Genomic DNA, 26616 nt, shown 5'->3' with positions numbered 1-26616 from the left:
ATTAAAAACTAAGCAGCTTCCTCACTCACACACACACACACACACACACACACACATACCAGTAAAACCCTGATTGTAAACATTTGAAGTTCATTGGCTTTGTGTTTTCGTCTGTGTATATCTATCTATCCCTGTCTCTCACCATTGCACACTATCGCTAACAAAAACGGATGTAAACAATCGCTACTATCGTTCTACTAACCTGTAGATATTCCCGGCCACGCCCAAAAAGGAGGTGGGTAAGGGTGTTGTAATGCACGGCGGAATTGGAGAAGTCTGTCTATAATCAAGCGACATGGTACCGTTTCCGATTTAAAGACTTTGCTGTTGATTTTTGTTGTTCCGCTGCTTCCTCGGAGTATTTTATTACCTTAGGGTTAATACAACTTTTTGATAATCTCATTTCCTATTCGATAATAGTAAAAAGTAAATGTCTAATAAAAAATGTCTAGTAAATGTCTTCAGCAGCACTTGTACATAACACAAAATGTTTACCTGTATTAACTAGCCAATTCCAGTAGCACTAATCTAGCTTTAAAGGTTTTGCGATAAAGTTTCCCTAAAATTGTAATCGAAAATCGGTAATCGGAAATCGGAAACGGTTAATGTCTGACGATACTCCCTTGACCATTTAACAAAGACCTTTGACATCGAATCTTTAATCCTTATTCCCTAGTTGGGTGATGCTGGCTACGAGGACGTTCCGCGGATCCGATTGGACCGTGTTCGTAGGCCAGCGAAGGCCCTTTGGGACGGACCGCCGACCTTGGCCGAGGAAAACGAGGACTCCGATTCGTGTATTGGCGGAAGCGGTGGGATGAGCGGAATCAACGATATCGTTCTGAATACGACGCTGTACAGTGAACTAGGTAAGCCCCCAGGATCTTTAGTTATATAGTACGTATAAGTGTTTTGATGTTGTTTTGCAAAAATCCGCCAAGCCCCAAAGTGTATTCTCTCTTCTGGATGTCTGGTTGTAGAGAACCTTTTGACAAAGAAGCAATTAGTTAACACATTAGTTAAGCAAATAGAAAAAGAAGTAAGACCTGACTTCGGAAGGAAGTGATATCTACGCTAGCCCAGATATTGCAATATCCCCCGTGCGACGTGTTACGAAATGTGGCTCCGCGTCAGCTTGATTTGATTTTGTTGGTTTGGTCAGGCGGCGCTTTAATTGCATTTGACCGGCGAGCGAGCTCGAGCTCATCAGTGCCGATCAGTAATTGCAGTTTTTATGCTTTGCCGTGGGTCCGTAACACTTTTCGATCGTATCAGGAGGTGTGTGTATCTGTGGCTCGCTTTTTCGTTCTGTGTGCTGTGTGTGAGCAGTCAGGAAATTTGTTTGCACCGCCGTCGCCGCTGGCGTCACGCATGCCGGAGCATTGGGCACAATAGCGAACGGGAGGCGGTTTGGGGTGGCTGGAGTGGGTGGTTTGGGTGGTTTGGATGGTTCGGATGGCTTGGATGGCTTGGGGCCCGTGTGTAAGGTGCCGGCCATCCAGCCGACGATTCCGTCGATGCCAAGATCGTTTCGGTTATTTTGCTCGGATAACAGTGGCTCGTATATTCTGAAACTGATGGAGCTACTTTTAACCTATATTGTATACCCCTGCAGCTCAAATTAGAATCTGAACAAAACAAATTATTCACTTTTTTTGTCACAAAATGATTTTTCCGAATTAAAAAAGAAAAATTCATTCATTTTCCGATAGCTTATAAACAAGCTCGGTGGATTAAAAAAAGAACTACTACCTATATACTCGAATTATACTTCCATCTTTTAACAAGAAAGGAAGCTAGAAAAATAAATAAGGGTCAATCAAAAAGATAAAAAAGTGATAGCTTCGTTGATTTTCATCAGACAAGCTTAGTTTTTGGAATATAGAGTTTTCTATAGTGTTTTCAATAGAGTTAAATTTCATAAAAATCAGACGACTATTTCATATAGCTGTCATATATCTTGTTTTCCATTATGTATTTATAGAAGCAGACAGAATATTTAAAATATGTATATACTATATACTCTAATACTTTAAATACTACCTAGTTATCTTATTATCATAATATTTAATTCGAGATTCGTAAGAGAAAACCATCTGCCAAAAATCATTTTCGCATTTTATTCGTTTGACATTTATACATATGTATATGTATGTATGTATTTGCTATGTACAATTTCCGTTACTTTAAATACTGTAAAGATGGGATGATATCTATTCAAATTCGAATGTTGTTGCTAAATACTTAAGAACTTATTTTCCGATTTTTTTCCCAATATTTTTAGATAAGATCCAAGCAATCAAACAATTTTGTACGAGCATACGTATGTATGTAAGTCTACCAAACTGTTTTTTGAGCAAAATATTTACATATTAATTAAAAAGCGGCATGCCCTTCTTGTTTATCGTTCGAAATTTGTTTCAAACACTTGCATGTTTTCTTTCTCCACTTCTTTCTTCTCTTCCTGTTTCCTAAGTCTCAGTTTGTTTCACCTTCCCAAACGTTCCATCAATGAAGCTCACAGCTGGCAAAAGCAACTGGAAGAGGGGGAGAAGTTGCGCATGTTTTCCTCAGTGCGTTTTCTTCGTTTCGATTCGTGCTTGCTGTCGATTTCCCACTCGTTTCAGTCGAATAAGAAAAGGTTGTCTCGTCGAGTGCAAAATCGTTCCCGTCCAGACCATTATCGTGCGCGTATCTCTCTCTGCTGTTGGGTGCTCCCAGAGAATTTATCCGTTTGGGAAAACATTGTCCTTTGCTACCCGTTTGGGAAAACGTTGTCATCTGTTTACACGTTTGCGAAAACCTTGTTCAGTGTAGAGTTACTGTTGACCAGGTTAAATAAAGAGCGCCTCTAGCGGTCGAAGATGACTGCAGAATCATTGGTTAAGGTTCAGTCCGTTAACGTTCGGGGCCCCTCTCGGGACTCACGGACCCGACGAGACTTTTACTGATTCTACCATGATTTCAGTCGGTTTTCAGTCGTTTTTTAGTCGTTTTTAAGATTCCGGCGCAGGCGGTTTAAATCGCTCCGTTCGGTTTGTTGTTTAGTGTTTTTGTTACCAGTTAACAGTTCAATTACTGGCCTGGCTTGAGTCTGTTTACAAAACCAGTAAACTGTTAATGAAAACGAAAAGAAAATATATGCACCACATATATTTTTGATTTTTTTTAATTTTTGTCAAGTGAAAATTATATGGTAGCAAGCATGGAACATGGTAAAATGCGAACCGTGCTTGTATTTGTGCGTGTGCGTGTGCGTTGCGAATTCGAAAATGTTCTAAAAATAAAAGCAAACAAAAACAAACAGAATGTGTAAATCGTTGGGCAAAAACAAAAAAAAAACAAAAAAACTGGGCAACTACAAAGGCAAACTTGCGAGTGCAAATCCCCCCGCCCACCACCCCTTCTCAGGAAAACCCCGCCCCCGCTTTCCTGCACAGCTCATCACCATCATCTGGCTATATAAATTCAAAAATAAGCAGACAGACATCGCTGAACAGAAAGCATTATTCATGTTTTTCAAATAAGATTTTGCAGTTCCCAAATACTAAGATGGGTTTGCCATCAAAACGAATTAGAGCAGCAAAATAAGCTGTTTCGGCACATATTTTAAACTATAACTGCAGCAACACATATTTGCTCAAACAGTGTTGGACAAACCCAAAAATGTAATTATGTTATGCGAAACGCGTTTCATGTGCGGTTTTCCATTTATGTTTGGGTGAAAACAACAAATGAACCGAATTCAGGCAAAAAGAAAGGTAACAAGAAGAAGAGAAAAAAATAAACTGAATTAGGGAAATGAGCGCTTGACACCGTTTTAAGGGACACCGGAAAGTCACGTTGTTTTTTGTTTTTGTTGTTTTGGTTACTGTAAACCGTTTACGGCCATAATCGTATCCGGATTAGCCGACGTCTCTTTTGTTTTCTTTTTCGGTATCGAAGAATTTGGAACGTGGCGACGGAGGGGCGGGGTGCGTTTTGGTTTTTGGGGGGCGAAAAGGAAGCTTCTGGCGTTGATGTTTTTTACTTGTTTTGTTGTCAGTCGTCAGTTGTTGTTGCTGCAATCAGAAGCCGTTGACACACATAACAGCAGGTTCAAATTTGTTGCTTCTACCTTGCACTCAGGAAAAAGAGGTGCAAATTGGCTGCTATGAAACCATTTTTGAATACTTTTATGAAAAATACTATTTCAATTACAGCCAAAAGATAAGCACTTTCAATAAAATTACACATGATTGATTTTCCACAAAAGCATTATTCTATTAGGCAACAGACAAAATGAATAGAATTTCATAGAAATAAAAATGTTTAATGTTCGCTCTCTGTAGCCTCAAATAAAGTTCAATACAATCTTTGAGGCCAATGCAAATCACACAACGTGTTAGGCCCGGCTTATTGAAACAGCAGCAATTGCAACTGCAGTTGCAGCAGCAGCAGCAGCAGCAGCAGCAGCAGCAGCAAGCCGAGTTGAAAAGATTAACGGAAATCAAAACGAAACGCAAAGAAAAGAAAAGAAAAGCGAGCGAGCGAAAAGCGAAAAGAAAAATCCAACGCCAATTGACACCAATTAAATAATTTGATGCACATGACCCACATTTTATTTATACATCGACTTAAGCGAGCTGTATGTGGATTATGCAGAACCAAGAGCAACTGCGGCAACAACTGCAGCAACAACTGCAGCAACAACTGCAGCAACAACTGCAACATCAACAATTGCAACATCAACAATTGCCAATGCAACAACAGTCGGTGAAAACGGTCTAAAAATATCACTTCAGTTGCATTTTGATTCATCTATATTGGATTTCTTTCTTCTTTCATTTACCCAGAATATAACTATTGAATTCACTTTTAGCTTAAATTAGAAACCATCGTCTTTTAACTTGAGGTTAACAGCTTGCCAATAAAATTTTATTGGTTCCCCCAAGTGGAGCATTATAACAGGTGATAAGGAGTCAATAATAGGTTTTTGATTCGCGTAGTATTCATATCACAGAAACAACTTGATATTAATTTCATAGCAATATGTAACTCTGCTTTGCAAATGAAGGAATGGCAAGAAAACAATATGAATGTGTGCATTGTACGTGATCAAACCCCAGCGAATGGCATTAGATAGTTTCGTTCATAATGCCATTTGAATACTAGAGGCGAACTATAAACACTTTCTGTGGCAACCGAAATATGTTTTGGCCATTGGATTCCCCAGCAGTCGATCAACTTTGTGGCCATCATCTCTTGTTGGCCACGGCAACACAAGTAACAAGGGAATTATGTGTAATTGTTTGGGATCTTTGTGTGGTGCTTCCGATTTTTTGTTTTGCTTCTGCTTTCCCTTCTCTTTGCTTTGTTGTCAGCGGATCTTCCACTGTTTTTCTCTCAGTTATTCTCGGTTTTTTCCCCATTTTAGCTGTTTGATCGCGGAGTTCATGGAAACAAAGCTTCGTATTTGCATTGCATGAATGGCGTACAGGGGCGGCGTTTTCGCGGGGGTCGGAAGGGGAAAGGGGCAAGGGGGGGGGGGTGGCATGTCACATTTGAGAGCTTTTTCTGAGTTATTATTGTGAACAAGCTGCTGTTGGCAGTCGTAGTTGTTGGGCCCAGCCCACGAGATACTTATTGTACAGACATATGTACATATACATATATCTATCGCTGTATCTTATTGTTGCGGGTGAAATTGCCAGACAATGCGATCCCATTCCACTAAAAAACACACAGTTTGGCCAAGCTGCTGTTTTTTGTTATTGCCAGTGCTACACAGAGAAAAACAACGTGTGCATATCCCATTACGCCCATTAAAACGTTTTCAAAGTAAGCCTAAGAGAATAAAGAATAATACTCAGTATAACAGCCCCGCGAAATCAACTTATAGTTTCACACAAACAGCAGCAAATCACTTATTTTTCTCAGTGTAGTACCGCTGCTGTGTTAATTAAATGCGCAAAAAGTTAAAGTCAAATTAAAATTCATTGCAACGGGCGGCGGGCACTGGAAATTGTTTTTCAGTTTTCATCTGGTTTTTGTGCTGGTTTTGGTCACTGGCTTTTGCTTCGGCTGCAGTGACTTGGCCAAATGAGCTGCAGTTCACAAAGAAAATGGTAACACTGAGGAAAAACCCAATATTCACTAGTCACTAACCCCATTTCGTTGAGTTCTTTTGAAACGAACAAGAGTGTAAACATTTCACTGAATCGCAACCGCCTTTCTTTTCCCTCACGAGAGTGCGGTTGCTTTTTGCAGAGTTTGCTTGGATTTTTGAAGCTTTGAAGTCTCTGTTGATTTCTCGGGCCTGCTAAAAATTGAATAATTCGAGTCATAACTGCGGCAGCAATAGCAACAACAACAACAACAATTAGCGGCGCGCCACAGTTAGTAATTCATATATGTCATAAATCTATCTGTCTGTCGGTCGGCGTTTTGCGTATCCGTAGCTGCTCTGCCTGTGAATGTATCTGTATCTGTATCTGTGTCTGCAGCTGTAGCTGTAGCTGTAGCTGTATCTTCCACTTGCCCGTCCGCGGATTGCCACACATCTGAGAGATGTCGTCATCTTGCTGGCTAATGCACAGACGTTTGGGATGTACAATCAGCCGCTTTTCTGTGGCCCGGGACACGCCCCGATCTATATGGGATATGGGATATGGTGTATGGATATGGTGGCAATTGCTGCCAGCGAAACATCAAATTAACTCGATTGCATAATCAAGTGGCGGCAGCGGCCTAATCGCTGTGCTGCCTGAGCGATGAACCAGATGATGATGGATCATTCGGCTTAGTTCGAGGGCTCTTCTGAGGCCAAAGGCCAAACAAAAAAAAGTGAGAAAGAGCGACTCCAATATTTGCTACCAAAACGTTGCTATGTACTGTGCACTTCCCCCACAATTCAAGCCAGTATGATTTTATCCAAATTTGTAGCTACCAATAGGCAAAAATCTTGTCTAAAAGGAAGGGAAACAGGGCCTCTCAGTGGGTTCGAAATTTGCGATGACTCTGCGGAAAGCGATATGCTTTTCCTCGGTGCACCTTTCCCTCACTCAAGAATCACTGCCCTCTATTTGTTGGTACTGTGGCTCCGTGTAAACACGGTTCTCGCAATCCAACTAATTTCGTTTTTTAGATTTTGACGAGCACCGCCGAACTTTTTCGGTACGCTTGATTTGTTTACAGCGAGCGAGAAATTTGTTTATTTCGCACCTTGAGATGCGTTTGAAATCATTTCCAAAAATATACACAATTTTCGTTTTCCAAAGTTTCGACGCTCTCTCGCCACTCTAAATTTAGCGAGCCGAGCAAATTAAAAACACAAGAAATGAAGCTGGCTTCGGCTATCCGAAGCAGATATACCCTTCCAGTTAAAAGCAGAGTGTATATAACAAATAGACTTTTTACAGCTCTATAATCACAAAACTACTATTACTACACCCTATTACTATTAGGGTGTACTATACAGTGCTTCGATTTTTGCATGCATTTTCTAATTTTCATGTATGGCAGCTGTACTATGGAAATATTATAATTAAAAAACAACTCCTTAAATTATATTATCGTAAAAAATGATAAATGTTGACCTAAACACAAGTTTAACAACATCAAACTTATGATGTTTTTCTAATACTTTTCCATAATTTCCTCGATTTTTCCCATGACAGCCTTCCGTCTTCATAAAAGAACTCTATATTTCATAACGTTTTACTTTTCCTTTCGTGAAATATTTTTACAGATAATTCAATCTTTCCTTAATTAAATTTAATTCCTAATTTAATTGTCGTTTGAAAACACAATTTGACAAAATTTAGCAACAGATAATATAAACAATCTGCAATAAGTACACAATATTTTGTAAAGTTTGAGCAATAGATCCTTATGACTGAGACACAGTTGGCACAGAAGAGGACAGATCGATTAAAATGGTGGTGCTGATCAAGAATATATGTTTTGTGGGGTCTTTTGACTGAAATTATAATACCCTCGGCAACGGTGTATAATAATCGCATGAGCAACTAAACAAAACTGAGAAAGAAAAAAGAAAGACCGAGCAACAAGTTCTCACAGTTCTGCTATTAAAATGGAAACGGGCAGAAATAATATGGGGCCTGCCAGATCGGTCTATGAGTCCATGGAACCTCCCCAAAAGCCCCCTGTTGGCCCTTTTCCCCCCACTCGTCGGGTGGAGACAGAAAAGGCATTAAAACAGTTAAAATTGCTTTATGTATTTCAACATGCCCAACAATGTTGTTGGCCTGTCGGCTGGAGGTGGCCCCGTTGGGCGCTACTTAGCCAGCGAAAGAGACGGCAAGGGGGGTTAAGAAAGAGACGGCAGACTAGCACTCGAAGAAACTCGGTCCTTCTTGATGAAAAGTGCTAATAGTCTGAAATGAACTATGCGAATTTTCCAATGCTGGTTAAACAGTATTCCAAAATTAAAAAACAAAACGATAAAATGCGCTGTAGGACTTTCTACGCACACTTCACACCTTAACATTGAAGGGAACCTATTTAAAAATTATAATAATAAGTAAGTCGTCTCCAGCCGAAATAGTATTATTTAAATAACTCGATATGATATTTGTGTCATTTTTTGTCGGTCGAGAAGGGGTTTCCCTACGGAAAGACAATGAGTTTGCTGCTCTTTCTTTTTGCCCAGCAAATAATTTACATAATATGCAGCACAACACATGTTGACACGAATATCGGGGCCACAAGGGGCCAATTTAGAGGGGAGGGGCCAAAGTGGAGGCTACTACGACTTAGGTTCATCGTGTGAAAATTGCGTCGTCTCCACATGTCGGCATTTCCTCCCTCCCTTCTTTCTTGGCAAAAGGAAAGTGGCTCAAACAGAAGTCGCAGGCTGATGACGGGTCGTAACGGTAACCAAGTTCTATAGTCATCAGGGAAATAAAACACCAGAACGCGATTAGTGAGTGGGCAAATTATCGCCGGGAGGTGGGAAACTCTAACGATCTCTGATTTTTTATATTTTTGGCGTCTATAAAAATGGTATAGTATTGTTTGTGACATTAGGTGGATCGAAAACACCCTGTTGACAAAAATTTATTATATTAATTGTCGGGGGAGGTATTTTAACCGTCGAAAATGTTAAGCAAGTTTGAAATGAATCGTTCAAGTCGGATTTAAAGGGCAGAAAGCTCGAATTTTAAAAAAGTATTTTTGAGAAAAACGCTTCAAAACTCTTTTTGGGCTTGGATTATCCGACGATTTTTTTGGACTGGTTCAATGCCCTTCAAATCTTCAATAAAATTCGTTTTGGCATAAGCCGTACGATTCTCCCCACTTTTTTATATTCTTGCAGAGGGCATTACACTTTCAGTAAGAAGTTTGCATCACAATCTCAGATCCCATTAAGTATGTATATATATTCTTCACAATCATCACCATCTGAGTAAAACTTGTCTCTCAGTTTTAAAGGGTTTTTAATTTAATATAGTCGTCCGATTTTGAAGAAAAATAATAAATAAATAATAAATAAATAATAAATAAATAATAAATAAATAATAAATAAATAATAAATAAATAATAAATAAATAATTTCAAATTCAAGAATCCTTATAAATTCCAAAAGTCATGATTGTCAAATCAAAACAACGATGTTATCATTTTATTTGCCATTGTTTATATGTATATGGCATTTTCCGATCTTTAAAACTGAGAGACTAGTTTACATAGAAACAGACAGACGGACAGATTCAGATTTTGATGCTGATCAAGAATATATCTCCTTGACTGCGTTGCAAACTTCTAACTGAGATTATAGTACCCTCTGCAAGAGTATAAAAAACGCGAAGAGTATAATTTATATCTTATCCATACAACATTACAAAAATCTATATTTAATTTGCTGTTTATCATATAACTATACTTTTTGATATATTAAGTTACGAATTAAATTCCGTTTAAATCAAAAGTTGAAACGCAGAAATTAAACAAGGTGAACAGAAAAATACATGATAGTTTCGGACCAATTAAAGGAACAAATCTTGTTAGACTGAGGCTGTGACCCCAAGGGTATATCAACTTCGGCATCCCGTAGATAGCTTCCATTTTTGTTTATCTGATCACTTCAAATGAGAAACCGCGAGTGACCGACGAAAATACTCAAACGTGCCTCCAATGACAACCGGACGAGGCAAGAACATTTCGACTTTTCCTCGTTATTTCGTGAGGTTGGTAATTTAATTTGATTGTGGATCAACAACCACTATACTCAGTTGTTGTTGCTTGCAATCATCATCATTAGGGTTATTGTTCTGAATGAATCACACAGAAGGCAACACCACCTACCGCCTTCAAAATCGGCTCACGCCCGTTGGCCGTGTTGGGAAAAAGTCAACTACAAAGGAAGGGAATGGGGATTAGGGGGTTTGGGCAATGGGAAAGCATACACTTGCCCAAAAGCACATGCTTTTGGCGATATTCTTGGTGTGGTACGTCTTCTTATGGGGTTTCCCATATTGGTCTGGCCCAAAACGACAACTTACAATATGTGTGCCATATTTGCAGACCAATCAATCTTCAGTCCAAGTTCTTGTTACCTATTTCTTTTGAAGGCTAGTTCTGTTTACAATTTTATTTGCAAATTACTCAAGTAACCAAATATGTTAGGAAATAAGGTTGAATGTATGCTTATACATATACTCGTATTGTATTTACTTAAAATTGGATTTCCTTTTGAACTTGGGAGTTTCTAATTGCTTTTTATTGCTCAGAATCTTGTTTTAGCCAGGATTTCACTTTTATACAAGTCCACATCTTCAAAACAAGACTTAAAGCTTAAGGGGTACAAGTTTTTCCGGCAAAAGTCGTTGCATTCCACCGCCCCTTTGACGTGTCAGTTGCATTGTCTTGTCGCCAGTGGATTTTCCCCGTGGCCGCACTCATCCCAAACCCCCCGAACTGGAACTCTCCTTATCGCTGCATCTTTTCCCTGGCATTTTATCATCCCAATGGAAAACGAAGATGTGCGTCCGCTGTGTCTGTGTCGCAATTATCGCGGCAATCATTGTGGTCCATTTTGATCTCATCACTAGCGTCAATTACGCCGCGACTCCAATTCGCCGTTTGCCGGGCAAAATGGTTTGCTGGGTAAAATTAAAAAATAGGGAAAATAAAAATGTTGATGAAGACGCGAGGGCACACACATAAATGCGAAAAAAGTAGATGAAAGAAATGCCATAATAGAAATCTAAGATCTTGCCTTTTGCCTTTTTTGTGCTGTTCATGTTGCCGATGTTGCTGAGTAGTTGCTGTTGTGTCTGATGTTGCTGTTGATCTCTCAACTGTTTTGCGGCAGAGGGAAATGACCTAGCCACCTAGGCACCTAGGCATCTAGGCACCGGTGCAGAGCCCACGGCCCTTCTTTCATTCAATACCAATCTATGGAGCCCCCGTCCAATGTCCACGATCTCGGCACTCGCAAAAATAGTTGTAGTCCATTCGGACCACTTTCTACACGGATTTTGCCAAGAGATCGAAACTTACTTCCTTTTTTTTACTTCTTACCATAACTCTTAATTTTAAAATATTTAAAAAAAGAGCCTATGAATTTTGAATATATTTGTTTGAAAGGTGTGTATATACTTTACACCATGCTTTAAAGTGAAATATATACACACTGTGTATATACACTTTACAATCGTTCTTAAACTATAATTTATTTTCACTTATAATGTTTTATTTTACTGTGTACTATATTTATACGCTTGCAGGGGAAAGATTGAAACGCAGTGAACGAAACACATCAGAGCTCATAAATTATAAACCTTATTATTGACGTTGTGGGGATTGAGCAATAGAAAACTTTATGTTATAGATTTGTGATGGTCCAGTCCAGATTTAAATTCTATCTGCAAGGCCGAATCTAGTTTCGTTTCTTATTTGGCATTAAAAAGGGGTAATGTAAAATAAAACTATTGATAACTTTTGGAGAAAATTTGTTACTGTGAATAAGAAGCATTTAATTTACAATAATAACTAATGTGAGGCTCAGTTATTTAATATTAAATAAAAACTCACCTTAACTGCAAACACTTTTGACACTATTTTCGAAGCATTCAAAGCACATGCTAGAAAAGTGAGTGCAAAATTGCAGAAAATAGTGGGCTCTGCATCACTTACTTCCAAAAAGGGTGACACTTTTCTGCGAGTGTTGCGTTGCATAACGAAGTGTGATCGCCGGTTGCGCTCTGCTGGCGCTTGGCATTGACGTCGACGTCCACGTCGACATCGACATCGACGGCGATCATCGGAGTTCTATGCGACAAAAGATGAATAGCGGAGTGGTTCCCACGTCCCCGAGGCGAGGGCAGGCACCAGAGTGCCTATTATGAGGCGATTCTCATTATAATATGTATTAACCGTAAACCTAATGAGCTCTGGCTCCTTCTCCCGGTTGTGTGGGACCGGGTTGTTCGGCGGTTCTGCTCGGACTTGGCCTTCAGCGGACCATAACCTGCCAAAAAGAAATAAGAGTGAGCAGCAAAATCCCCAGCGAGTTCTGGTGAATGGGATGGGAGTTCTACTTTGGGCAGTACAATATTTCGCAACTTTAGTGTTCCGGAATCTGGAATTATGCGGAGTTCAAATTCGGAAAGATGGACTCCGCGGATCTTCTGGTTGTCATGCACATTGTTGGTGGGAAATGTGAAGTAGACTTCCATCCTTAATTGCTTGTAAAAATAACCCCGTTCTGAGTTCTGTTCATGGAAAAAGGGAAAGCTTTGCTCAGCCCTAATCTGGTTTCTGGTTTCTTGGGATTTTGTGAGGAGGAAATATGGGACTTACTCTTGACTTCGAATCCCTTTTCACCGGTTGGATCTCCGTGCTATTGTTCTGTGCACCCTTCACCCTTTCTTCGCGGCTTATCACCTGGCCGCACCTGCTTACCCCTTCGGATCGCAAAGCTTTTCGAGAGATATTTGCGCTCGTGCATATACAATCAGTTGAGTCTGGGCAAAGTCTACGACTGGATTGGATTGGATTGGATTGACGTTGTTCGTCGGGCTCGTTGGTGCAGGCTGAATGAATGAATGCCCCGCACCGACGTGCAAAAATGCATCTCTGCCAAATTATTCATTATGCGGCCGGGACGCCTCCGAGAAGCAAATAAATAAAAGCGAAGGAAAAATGGAAAAAACCCCAAACAAAGTAAATAAAGCGAACACATTGTGACGCCAACGCCGGCTGCATTAATCAGCAAAAATACAATACTCGTATAAACAAAAATCACATAGTGAAAAAGAGCTTTCGGCTGGAAGCGTCGCATCGCATCGCATCGCTCGCTGCCTTTATATGGCGCATCCGCTGCCGCTGCTGCTGCCGCTTTTGTTCGGAGTTTTTCTCTTTTCCCATATACAAACTTCGGCCGCCGCCGCCAGAGGAGTCATGTGACCACAGTATTGTGTAGTGCAGTGTAGGGTAGTGTAGTGTAGTAGGAGCCGAACACCAGGCAGGCACGGCACACACGGCATATCGAATTCTGGGCACTTCTGGCCATTGGCTTGCACTTCCGCTTAAACGGAAGGCGGGCGGGCAGAGGGGCGCGGGCGGGGGCGGGTCGTTCTGGGCTTACAGGTGCCAACGTGGGCGTCTCGCCCGAATAACCACAGAGGAGACACAGAGGAGAGATTGAGGCGTGCACACGGAGAAATATTGTTGGTCGGGTTTTTGTGATTAATGAGAATGCATTGTGTACGGGAGGGCATTGAAAACAGCTTTACTCTTGCAGTGGCTGAATTGGTTTAAATACTCACATGCTTCAAAAGTGGGAGCCTTATATAATTTCAAATTATAAATGTATTGAATACCTGAAATGGTTTAGCCACCAAATCATATTTATTTTCATAAATCGATACTCAAATGGTTTCATGTCGAGCAATTTCCAAAGGAAAATACAGGGTGGGCCATTTAAATTTGACCCATTTGGCAACCCTGTAACTTTTGACAGCGTCGACAGATCGTCAAATGTCATATTAAACGGATTCAGAAACGTTCTCTTGTTTTGCTTAAACTAATTTAAAATGAATTAAAAGTATCTCAAAATTTCCCCACGTGGACTGCCCTCCAAAGTTTCTTATTAAGACGATAAAAAGGAATATGATAATGAATGTATGGTTTCACAGAACGAAAAAAACTTGCCTACCTTTTTCAGAGAACACCTATTTTATTTCCGTGTAGGAGAAAAAAGAGTGGCAGATAGAGAACAGCTGCTGCGTGTCTGCCGCCGCTACTGTTGGAGAAAGTAATGGAAAAAAAGTCTGGTCTGCGGCGAAATTTATGTTTATCACCAGAGCACGCACACAAAAAATGAAGCTAGAAAAATATGATGGTTAGCAGCAGCAGTTTTCTTTTCGGGCACGCAGCAATTGAAAGCAGATATGGAAAATTATTTTAATAGTAACTAAAGAAAAAACAAAGTATTAAAAAGAAAAACGCACGCAAGAGAAAAATCCAGTAATGGAAATCAGCAAACCACAAAATTGAGGCCTAGAATTCACACCGCCACACACAGTCGAACAAAACCCCATTTTTCTGGCGTTTTGGAGGGGAAAATGCTGAAACCGAACAAGAGAAAGCCGAAGCCCCAGTCATTACAGATTTTTAACGCCTTGGGCTGATTGCATACATTATGATTGCTCGCCGCTTAATTGGCCTGCATTTATCGATTGGCAACCGGGCTTAAACGCCAAGTGCGAAGTAAATGGTGCAGTGGGAAATTCATGCTTTTCTGTGTTCTAGGGAGAGCAATTTGTAAATGTAACTCTGAAGTTGGTAAAGCACCAAATTTCAATTTTAATTGAGTTGTGTTACCGTGTAATGTGTAACGTAATTTTATGCAAGCCGTTTTTAAGCTTAACATTTTTAGAACAATGTTGTGTGGGCCAAAAATTTATTTAGCTTTCTTGTGCGATTCCTCTCTCTCTCTCTCTCCCTCGCTCTTTGTCAGATGTGAAGAACCCCCGCCCGCCCCTTAGAAACAACACAGCTGCTTCCTCACACACACACACACAAACATTTCATTTATATTCCACCTTCGTTCCAATTCCGGTTCGATTCCGTTTCGTTTCCATACTGTTGCAACAAAAACCAACGAGCGTAAAATTGTACAAGTTAAAAGGAAAATTTAAGCCAAGAGTGTGTGTAGTATTTTTAATGTGATTTTGCTTGTGGTTGTGTTGTTGCGCAGTCGCGCGTGTGCAAAAGAACGAAAAGCCTTTTTGGAAAATTAACTGAACAATTTTCGAGTCACAATAAGTCGCATTGGTAGTAGCCTTTGGGTTTTTGTTTTTGAGGCAGGGCGAGGAAACCGGCAGGGGTGCGCTCACAGGGACCAACACGCCATGACCATAAATCTTAATTGCCAGCGCAGGCAAGCGAAACCAAGCCGTCGATGTCAGATGGTTTGGGCCCAAAAAAGAAAGAAACACCCCGCAAAACAGAAGTGACTAGACCACACGAATATTTAATGCCTCAAAAACAATATTCATAGCTATCGTTTCCAAAAACGCACACTCATTCCACCACCTGCATTTCACTTAGCTGATAAAGCAATACACTTCAAGTGCATTTTCAAAGCGTTCGAAACTAGGACACTGGTATCAAAATATCGCAATATATCGAAATACATACGTATATGGGAAACTAGAGACGGGTCACATATCACATCTTTCTTATCGATTTATAAAAAATAAGTTTAAATATCGAGTCACGTAACATAATGAATTAACGTGTGAGTAGTCTACGAGGGCACTTTTTGAATGGGGTTAATACCGATCCGTTTTCCTGAAAACTCTTGTCCCAAGTTATTAAAGTGAAGAGCACACTCGATTCGCCATCGCAACCTCACCGCTTACCGTCTTCGAAATTGACCAAGCCAGGCCAGGCTGTTTAACCCTTCGCAAGTGCCGCGTGTTTCGAGTCGAATACTTACCCCTTCGCACAGGAAACCATGTCAAGGTTAAAGACGAACTGAACTAACAAAAATCAAAAACAAAACCATTAACGAAACTACCAAGGCAACAATAACCAAAAACCTGCAAAGGCAACTCAAGCAACAATACCAATACCAAAAAAGAAGAGCAGCTAACCAAACCAGGATGAACTGCGGTGCTTTGCGTGCAATCAGCGACGAGGTGCAGATGCAGACTTCGACGACGCCCCAGCCGAGGAAGATGAACTCCATGCCGCGCACCGCCTCGCAGTCCCAGAACGCGACCCTGAACCCCGGCTCCTCGAGGTCCGGGGAGCAGCAGCCCCAGGCGACGGCCCTGCGGCGGAGCACGATCCCGCGAAGTCGGGGACTGGCCTCCTGCTTGAGGGGCGAGCGGGACGACGCCCCCACCCCGCCCATTCACGAGGTGCACTGCGACGTGCAGCAGTTGCAGCTCCTGCCGCAGCAACAGCAGCAGCAGCATAAACTGCAACTGCAGCACCCGTTGCTGCTGCAGCAGGAGCAACTGCAGCTGGGGAAGGGCGACCAGGACCGGATGTCCGGGACAGGATCGGGTGCCTCCACTCTGGAGACGGCGGGCAGGAGTGAGTATTTAGTCAGGGAAACCATTACTCTTACTTACACTGCATACTATATTTAAGTGCTAAGTTTCCCAACACTGCATTAAATACATATATCCCGTTACATGATGTTTTTAAGTTGTAAGAAAATTACATCATGAAAACCAAACTTTCATAATTATATTACAAACAGTCGAGAGCCCCAATTTGGCTTTTCTGCGTAGTTCAAAGCGCAGAGCCAGGGTTATTTTATCTGTCATCACGTTTCTCTGAAAGAGGAGCACTTCGCACGATTCGGACGGATGACGGATGTGACATCATCGAGAATTCACAATCATCATTGGATTCGCTGGGCCGTTGGCTCGCCAGTTCACCAGTTCGCCAGTTCTGCGGATCGGTCGCTCCGCTTTGAAGTCAATTGTGCGGCGGAATAATTTACAGTTGCCCAGTTGCGTGTGATGACCAGCGCAAAGTAGATAATGCAGTCAGTGTTGGGAAAAGTGTCAACGGAACAATGAGTGTAATGGCCGGGCTGGGAAGTCAAGGGGCTCTCCAAAGGCAGCAGACCCACAACTGAGACTCCTGGGTCACCTACAACAATTGCTCAATTTACTTTACTTTCGTCTGCGTCTGTATCTCATATTTTGCATTAATTGAAGTGAATTCACAACAAGCTCAAAGGTCGTCGGGCCATGTAAATGGGTCGAGTTTTGCAAAACGAAGCACAAACATTAAGTACTTGCAAGCCGGGGTAGCTCTGGCATTTGAATTTGCATTAGACACAACTAACTCATTTTCATTTCCCTCTCTGTTGTTTTGCAGGTGAGTACAAGACGAAGACACTGCCGCGAATTCATTTCAACACGGCGCTGAACGATTCATCGCCGAACGAAGGTAACACAAAGTCCCCGACTGTTCGATTGATTCCCTTTCAGCGGTCCACTCACTGGTTACTCATGCCCCGTATCTCAATGTCGTGACATTGTTCCCTGATTTTCCAGTGGCGCTTGGAGCGCTTTGGCACGAGGAAGGCCTAGAAACCCACAAATGCGACTATTTTCGCCGGCTTAGCAAAATGCGACAGCTCCGCTGTTATCAGCAAGTTTACGAGCGGTTTCTTTCTTCTTCAATGTATTTTTGAACCACAACACCCAATCAGATGACTTTCGCGAATTTACACCCTTTAAGCTCTCAGATAATTTTGTAGGATGCAGGGGAATTTAAATTTGCATCTGAATTTTTTCTCAAACGTTTCGGATTTGTCGCAACTTTTTCAAAAGGTTTCTTGGGGTTTTTAACTCCATGAATTTTGCCCAGCTGGAAGTGTAAAATGTGCCTCAATATTGCGTTTAGATTTATCTGGTTAAATCTTGATTTTTGTCGTTAATCGCTTTTAAGCTGTCTTGCATTTTGCTTGTATTAGCATTATTGTTGCTTACTTGTAGATTTTAAGGTAAAACTGTTGGTTTTTGTCAACATTATCATCTAAATTAATAATAATAATAAAAAAAAAAAATACATGGGTTTGATAGGCACTTGTACGAAATTATTTTAAAAATTTTCACATTATTTTTTTCATTATTTTATTTGCTTTTATTTTTTTTATTAATTTTATTATTAATTTTATTATTAAAATTTTTGTATTATTGGCATTAACCCTTGCGTAATCGGTATTACACTCAAAATTCCAAATTTTAAAACCAGGGGTATTCCGTAAAATCAAAAATCCGGATAACCGATTTCAAAGCAAATCAAATAATATTTAAGTTTTAATAATTTTTATTAGGTAAGATATATTATGAAGATATCTTTATTTTGTCTTTAAGAGACAACACTACTCATTTTCGCTTGGACATTTTAAATTTCCAACACAAAACGTAAACAAAAATAAAAGACAACCTTTCAGTTGAACGCTATCAATGAAAATGAATGAGTCCGGATAATCGGATGTTCGGATAATCGATGTTCGGATAATCGGGATTCTACTGTATGTTGGTTTCTTGTGAATGTCAGTTATACCCTGTAGTATTCTCAATAATATAATATAATATATATAAGCCATTATCTGCTTCATGGCGGTTATTAACGGTCTACTGCAAGTTTTCCATAACATAACTACCTAATGTCTACACGAAATGACATAAACTCTACTCAGCCATAAAAGTATGCAGTGTTTCATGGCTTTCGGCTTGTTTATTTACTTAACAACAGATATACTGTCTCAGTTATGGTCGAAAGGCGACTTTCCTTAAAATAACAGAATTTCGAGAGCCAGGACGTGGCTTATATAAAGATCGCCTTGTGGTTGGGGGACGAAAAATAAAATAAAACCTCCCTACTGTACAATTCATTGTAATCCTATGCATTAATTAGCCGATGGAAATGAATGGAAATGTACGTTTTTACATATACAATTACAGTTGGAGTGGAAAAGTAAAAAAAGGGTGGTTTCTAAAGTTAAATAGTACCAACTTTAAGAGACAAAGATAAAATTCAAAGCAGGGAGTGCAAGTTTGGTTCTGAGTTAAATAGGATATATTGAGGATATGTTGTAAGAATGCTAATAATTTGTTCCTCAACAATATTGCATTTTAAAAATGTTATGTTTGCATATATGATAAATAATATTTTTTGGCAAATTCTACATCATAAAAAGAATTTTCCAAAAGAAACCACTAAAATGTGCAAATTTTAAGTTTAGGTTTCATTTTTTTTATATTTTTAGCTGTCGCCGTTAATATTTCTCCCTTAGTTGTGGTCATGGCGTTGCCAGATCACGTTGGAACTACTCTCTCACTCTCTCTTTCGGTCTTTTGTTTTGTATACGCATGGGCGGCACTGTCGATCGGCGGCTGGTATTGTTTTGGTTCTTGTTTCAGATTTTTCAAGATATTTTTAGCATTTTCTTCCCACAGAGAAGTTTATGTCAACCGTTTCCTAAAGCATATGTATTTAAATGCAAATTCAAATTTAAAATCTTTATAAGGCTTTTTAGAAAACAACACCGTTTAACAGTACTGTACTAATCCGAGCTTCAAACCAGGACTTGACTAGGTGGAAGAACAATTTTTGGTACCAGGTGGTGCCGGTATTTTTTAGTTGGTGTTAGCGTTTGATCGTCAGTATTTGGAAACCCGTTCCGCCATCTGGTAGGACTGTCTCAGTAGGGCTGCAAAAACATCGATTGAACCATTTGAAGACATCGATACTATCGTTTGTAAACCCAATGCTCTTGCAGCTCTACTCAGATAAATTTTTGAATTCGATCGAGACGCAGACGGTTCAGCGCTCGTTAATTATTGTTTTCATTCGCGCTCTTCGCGTTTCGGTTTTACTATTGTTGCATTTTATTTCTCGCTGTAAAATACATTCTTTGTTTCCCTGTTTGTTACTCTTTACTCGAATATTTTTTTTAATAGTTTTAAGCGAGTGTTGTTTTTGTTTGTGCTTTATCCTGGTTCCCACTAACAACACAAAAAGATACGGAATTCCTGTACAACATAAAATGCGTGTGTATTAGTGCAGTATCCGTGCGCTGCTGGTGTGTGTGTCATGCTGCAATTGAAAGCCAAATAAAACAAACAAAATAAGCAAAAGCGTTGTACAAAATAAAGAAAAACTTAACCAAGCGACAAAGTAATGCGAAAAGGCGATAAAATAACAGCAAAAGCAAAGCGTGAAGGGAGAAAAAAAACGCGGAAATGCAGTTGAGCGCATAATTTTTATAAGCCAAGCGACAAACGCACACTTGAACAAAATATCAAGAGAAGAAGCAAGAGGGGAAGTAAATAAAATTCAAGAACTGAAAAGCAGCATCGGCGAAAAAGAGAAAGAAGTTGAAGAAGAAGAAGCAGCGTCGCCCAACACAAACACAAAATATACCTGCGTGTGTTCTCTCACTCCTCAAATGTTTGTGTGTGCGATGCTCTCTAAAGTACACTGAGCAAAAAAAAGGCGGGCACAAAATGTTGCAGGCCAGCAGCACAGCAAATACAGTAGACACGTCAAGCACTGAGCACAGTGAGCCCCCGAAAGTAGCCACGCCGGAGGAAAAGTCGCAGCGCCGTCGCTCCACATTCTACGTGCCCCTGGTGACCGAGGACGAAGAGGAAAAGCGGGACCAGGACCCTTCCGTGCAGAAGTCCTCGAGCAACAGCAGCCTGAGCAGCAACAGCAACTCGCTCCCGAACTCGGAGTCCAAGTCGACCAGGAACTACAGTCTGCGCAAGTCCAGCTCTGTTAAGAGCGGCGTGGCCAAGGTTAGTGCGCTTTTCGAGCGGAAAACTCCCTCGAAAATGTCGCCGCCTTGCGGATTCAACTGGAGCATCAGTGGCAGCGAGACGGCGGGCCAGTACTCCGACTCCGACGAGGACGAGGCCAACTCCTCGGAGGCGCGCCACCGCGAGCAGCTGCTGAAGTCCCTGCCCACGGGCAACAACAACGCCGCCTCCCCGTCGAAGCTGAAGCGATATGGCATCGTGCTGAACGTGATCAGCTTGAATGGCAGCGACGGTGAGCAGCAGGCGTCCATGGGAAGCGCTCCCGCCCTCTCGGCGCCCAGAAGTCACTTCAACGAGGATAACGACATAGTCCTGGCCACGCCCCCGCCGCCCAAGCAGCAGGCCCTGTCCGCCCAGGAGGCAAACGAGTACGACGACGACTCGGAGATCAGTCGCATGCAGACGAACACTTCGACGCCCATAAAGCTGATGAAGTCGCGGTCGCGCACCAACATTCTGGCCGTACCGCTGCCCTCGGTGGAGCGGGGCTTGGCCACAAATGCGAATAACAGTACTAATAATAATACCTCATCTGTGGGAGCGGGAACAACCACGACGACGACGACGACGACAACGACGACTCTGATTACGCTCCGTGCCAAATCGAAGACGCTGCCGCAAAACTTATCGCCCTCAGTTGTTTTACGCGAGGCAGCCGCCTTGGACGAGCGCGAAAAGAAGCGGGAAAAGCAGCAGGAGAAGCAGGAAAAGCTGCAGGAAAAGCAGCGCCAGCTGTTTGGCGGCAGCACCGCAAGTCAGATAGCAGGATCCTCGCCCTACAAGCTGCAGAACAGCTGCTCGGCCACGTCCATTCTAACACACAGTTTCCCGCCGAAGAACCTTTTTCTCCTGAAGTCCACGCCCAAACTGTCGGCGGATATAGCAGCCGTTACGCCCCCGAATCCTTCTGCGGTCTGCTCGCCGCCCAAGAAGTCGCTCAGTTTCATTCGTCGGGCTCACTCCACCAAGGTGTCGCGAAATAACTCCTTGCTGAAACCAAATCAAGCCTCGGGATCGGGAACCAATTTCGCGGCACTGACAATCAACCAGACAGCCATGCAGGGATCCCTGTCCTCCAGCTGCGCTGGGGATAGTTCGAGCAACAACGGCAGCTGGGGCAAGCACTTCTACCAGCCCTACGACGTGTGCCCCTTGAGTGTGGACGAACTCAACTGCTATTTCCAGGCCGATCATTGCGAGGAGCTCATCTGCGAGCGCTTCAAGATCAGGGATCTGGCCATACACATGGCATCCGCATCCGCAACAGCTTCGGTTTCCGCAGCTGGAGCGGATCTCTCGGTGGCCACAGAGAGTGAGACAACGGCGACGGCGACGGCGGAGGACGATGCGGGACATCATTCTGGTAGGTCCCGACCCCAAGAACCATTGTTCCTGCGCATGAGCGAGTACCGAGTATTTCCTGTGGCAGACAGCCGAAAAACAACCCCATTTGCGATCCATACTATTATATTGCATTTCATTACATTCAACTCGATCGAGCGATCCCCCTTTGGGCGAACAATGGCTGTTTGTATCGAGCAACGGCGATCGCATTTGGTATTCTCCTATCTAGACAGGGTCACGATAAGATAACACCCATTTCCCCGCCCTCAGTAGACAGTCAGGGCCAAAGTGGTAGGTCTACAATATTAGTTGTTCCTCAAACTACTCGATAATATGTGTACAATCAATTTAAATTCGTATAAAGCGTACTCCGCTTATAATAGCTTCGTAATATTTAAATAATTTAATGCCATGAAAGTACTTATACACTTTTCAAACTATATACAAATGCTATATATTATTTATTCAAACTGAGCAGATAAATATGTAATGATTGCAGATCGTTATGAAGTGTCTATTAGAAGGGATAATAGCTAATATTAAACGGCCGAACACAATGTTGTACTTGTAAATTACAAATTTTATTAAGGGTTCTTTAATGGGCAGATGTTTCGATGGCTATTATTACGACCGCAGCTGTGCGACTCCTCCCTCTCTTTTCGTGTGTTCTTCACACTTTCTGGCGGCTCCTATTAAGCCTTCCTGTGCGTTTCTTTTGCGACGTTTGCCATCATCAAGCCAGCTACTTTATTTACACACGATCGGAGGTGAACCTCCCCCAACCACCGCATTGCGACTGTATACACATACATACATATATTTTTATGTGCGTCCAAGCATACATATGTATTCTTTTGGAACGTAGCCCAATTGTGTGGCTCAATTGTAGCTCAATTTGATGGCCCTGGAAGGCAGTGAAGCGACGCACCATGGGCTTTGTGGAAGCACACAGAAATAAAAAAATATTAACTGATATAATGTTACTAATCATGAAACATGAATGATTCCAGATTAGACCAAATCGTAATAATAACGACAGAATTTCTTTAATGAGGAATTTACATATCTTGCTGGCCTTTTTCCGATCGCCGTGTTTTCCGTCTGTGCAGCACCGAGCCCAAATACATAAACCGATCCGAAAGTGATTGGAGTGTGTATAAGTGTATCTATGTGTCTTGCGGGCATCCTCTTGCATTCTGATTTCGTATTCCGAGAACGCCATTGGTGTTTCTTTCAACTAGTGACGACTTCTTGAGTTATTCCTGCTGTGCTGGTCATTGAATCGGAATCAGTTTTCTATACTTGGAACGACGCGAAGCTCATTGCATTTCAATGAGTTTGAAAGAGAGAGAGGCAGGCGTACTCCTAGGTACCGTTAAATACCCGATCGATTCGCATTATTGCCGCCCAAGAAGTGTGGTCAATTCGATTTGTGATCATTCAAATGCCGGCCCACTGTGCGGCGTCGTTTTGTTTCCCTTCCATTCCCTGGCTACAATTTCAATTTCGTTGCTTTTTTCTGTACCGTTGTTATTTTATTATGATTCACACACACCCGCACAAGAAACCAGTTTTACTTTAAAGCGAGAAGCGGGAAGAGAGCGAAGGAGAGAGGAGAGAGGAGAACGAGAATGCCAAACAAACCAACCGCTTTATTTTAAAACTCAAATTGTTGCTGCCATTTTTTGCTGATGCACTGAAAATAATTGGGGTTAATTTGGTGATAGTTGAGAATAATCAAACAAATTTTGTTTTTTGTCTAGTTGAGGTTGCAATTATTTTATATCATCTTAGAACAATAGGGAGACAGTACTTTTTACGAAATCTATTTGTAAAGCCATTTCAAATGCTTCAGGGCTGTTATTAACTAATTTTTTGGGCAGTTTTTTTATGCTAAAGGCTTATTAATTCAAATCCTTTGTGGCAATAGTTGCGTTTTCTGAAGTGAAAATTAATCATTAAATGCATCGCCGATTTAGCAAACTTATTTTGTTTTTAGGAAAACGCACATATTTTTTCGGTGCAACTCAGTGTCGACTTCGAGATGCCAGCAAACATACATATATGTAAATAGATTGTATAAAGTGGCTTGCTGTTGTTTGCCGCTCCATTCGCTCAGTGCACTTGCAATTGCATTTTGTTTGTAATGTGATAAGGCGCAAACGCTTTCGTAACTAACGACTTAACCCAAGGCGGTTTCTATTTTTTGTCGATAAAGTGGAGGCGACGAGTGAAATAATATGAAATAGACAAGGCAGATATGTAGGAACATGTATGATTTGGAGAGCATATGAAACTCAAATATGAACCTTTCCTTATTGATCGCCGCCTTATCGGGGCAGAGTGACTTGTGGGCCCATTGATCACGTATCACTCAACCGAGAACTGTTGACATTTTCGAAGAACACAGCCAGAAGAGCTGAAAAAAAATAAAAGAGATAAATATACTTGGGCCATTTATCTGCCGCGATCGCTGGCTAGTTCCATTTATCAGAGCCCCACTGACGGATCGTGAGATAGTGAGTGATCACTGTACGCATTTTCCACTTTCCACATGCTTTTCGTTCGGTTCTGGCTCTGGCTCGGCTTTGGTTTACTTAACGCGCTGATAATTGAGCGCTGACCTTATCGCACAGTTTGCATCTGCCCAAGGTAAATCATCGGATGCGAAGCGACCCGATCCGATTCGATCGATCACCGTTTCGGTGGCCAGTGAAAGCGACCCCCTCCCTTCCCCCTTCCCCTTTCACCCGCCTGCAATCCGTATTAATTGCCAGTGAATCGCGACCCCGAACCCCAAAAATCCAAAAAACCAAAAAACCAAAGAATTATGGAATGACTCAGGGGTGATGAGCAATATCGGTGTGAAGTCAGCAGCATTTCAGCCTCATCGCATCACGATCTTAGTCTTGCGGCTCGGAGGTCCGGTCATCTGGCCAAAAAGTGATTACACTATCCGAGATTCGGTGTAATAGGCAGCAACCTGATCTGCGCTGACTTCATCGCACTATATACGTATGGCACTGGCCCACCTATTTCCCCAAAATGGCCAATCATTTGGCCTTATTGGACCACAGACTCAGAAGGAGATCTGTTGTATCTTTTAATAGAGCCATTATCAGTGCTTGAACCCTGGGTTACACATTTATGAGTCTTGGGAGTCGAACTTAAAGCTGATGTTCTTCCATCAGTTCAGAGCAATTGAAGTTGTTGGACTGCAGAAAGTGCGTATAATTACTTTATTTATGAAGCGAAAAGTTTAAATAATTGCAGCTGGTTTGCTGGGAAACATGATAAGCCATTCCCCTGCCCCAGATTATCGTGGAAAGTTTTAGGAAAATAGTGTATATTTGGTTGAGTAACATCCTTTCCCGGCATTAGTTTATCAAAACATGTTTTTTAGGGTGCGTATCGTTTTCAACATTTTTTTGATGGACTGATTTGCGTGTCTATTCTAGATTTGGTATTCATCTGGGGGCGTGGAACACCCACCTTCCACGAAAATGGAATAAATGCGCCGTTTTCGACTTACCTTCTTTTGTTTATATGTATGTATATATACTTTATATACTTTATCGCTTTGGATTAGATGCTTTTTGCTTCGGCTGTTTGCTTTGCACGCCAGGCGGCAAGATTAAGTTGACGATACAGTTGCTCATCAACGAGTTTTGATCTTCTATGGGAATGTTTCATAATTTTTGCCCGCTCTTCTTTTATAATTTATAGAAGTCGTGTGTTTTTGAATGCCAAACCATGCCAAAGGTGACACATTTTTGAAGTGTTTCGGTTTCCCCTTGCTTTTTCTGCCTCTTGGATGAATGACAAATCCATTGAAACACTCGAAGCCTGGAAATGCGGAAGGGAGCCCTTACGGGCAGCACAAAGCACCAAAAAGGGGAGAAGTCTGCGATGGGCGAGGGTGTAGCCCATTAAACATGAAAAACTGCCCGTTTCCTCGATGCCTCTTTTGCATGCCATCAGATAAAAACGATGTTTGCTCTCCCAGATCCCAGATGAGTCAGAACGTGATATGGCCGAGTCCACGCGCTCCACGGGCTCCACCTCCATTTCCCCCACCTCGTCTCCCCCATTTTCATCGCTGACTTTGTCGGTGGCCTGCCTTCGACAAGGTCGCTTTGTTTTTGGGCCCGTTCTTCGTTTTCACGGCAGTGAGGGCGGCTTGGTCAAGAGGAGAGCGCAGGCAGATGATGAGCATGAGATGACCAGGTGGGAACTGGTTTTTTGTCCCCGGACTGAAATTAGTTTCAGCTGTAATTGCACTGGAAAAACAGGGATTGGCCGGATATATTCCTAGTTTTGTATATTTAGGAAATAGGAAAATCAATAACAACCCGATTAAAGTTTTTCCTAAACATTTTTAAAATTATCAACGTATTCTGTTTTCAAATTAGATAAGAAGTTCGCAAGATAGCGAGCCATAGTGAACATAGTTTTTATT

At 41.7% G+C, this 26616-nt stretch overlaps 1 protein-coding gene across 7 annotated transcripts in view; it reads left to right on the top strand.

The window, feature by feature from the left end:
- The window catches only part of LOC108092777 (ras GTPase-activating protein raskol), a 49870-nt gene that overhangs the window by 16000 nt on the left and 7254 nt on the right, over window positions 1–26616 (top strand). For 2 of the 7 annotated variants that reach the window (XM_017192523.2, XM_017192522.2), the window contains exon 3: window positions 677–869. In XM_017192523.2, the coding sequence (XP_017048012.1) occupies window positions 677–869 (193 nt within the window). Of the gene's footprint in view, window positions 1–208; window positions 236–676; window positions 870–17355; window positions 17428–19641; window positions 22177–26616 lie in introns of those variants that run through there. The other 5 variants (XM_017192517.2, XM_017192519.2, XM_017192521.2 and 2 more) reach the window with 5 other exon arrangements.

This window comes from Drosophila ficusphila, unplaced genomic scaffold (assembly GCF_018152265.1).
Source record: "Drosophila ficusphila isolate 14025-0441.05 unplaced genomic scaffold, ASM1815226v1 contig_197, whole genome shotgun sequence".
Taxonomy (NCBI): domain Eukaryota; kingdom Metazoa; phylum Arthropoda; class Insecta; order Diptera; family Drosophilidae; genus Drosophila; species Drosophila ficusphila.
The sequence above is the reverse complement of the archived record's forward strand: the minus strand, read 5'-3'. Positions and strand labels throughout refer to the sequence as shown.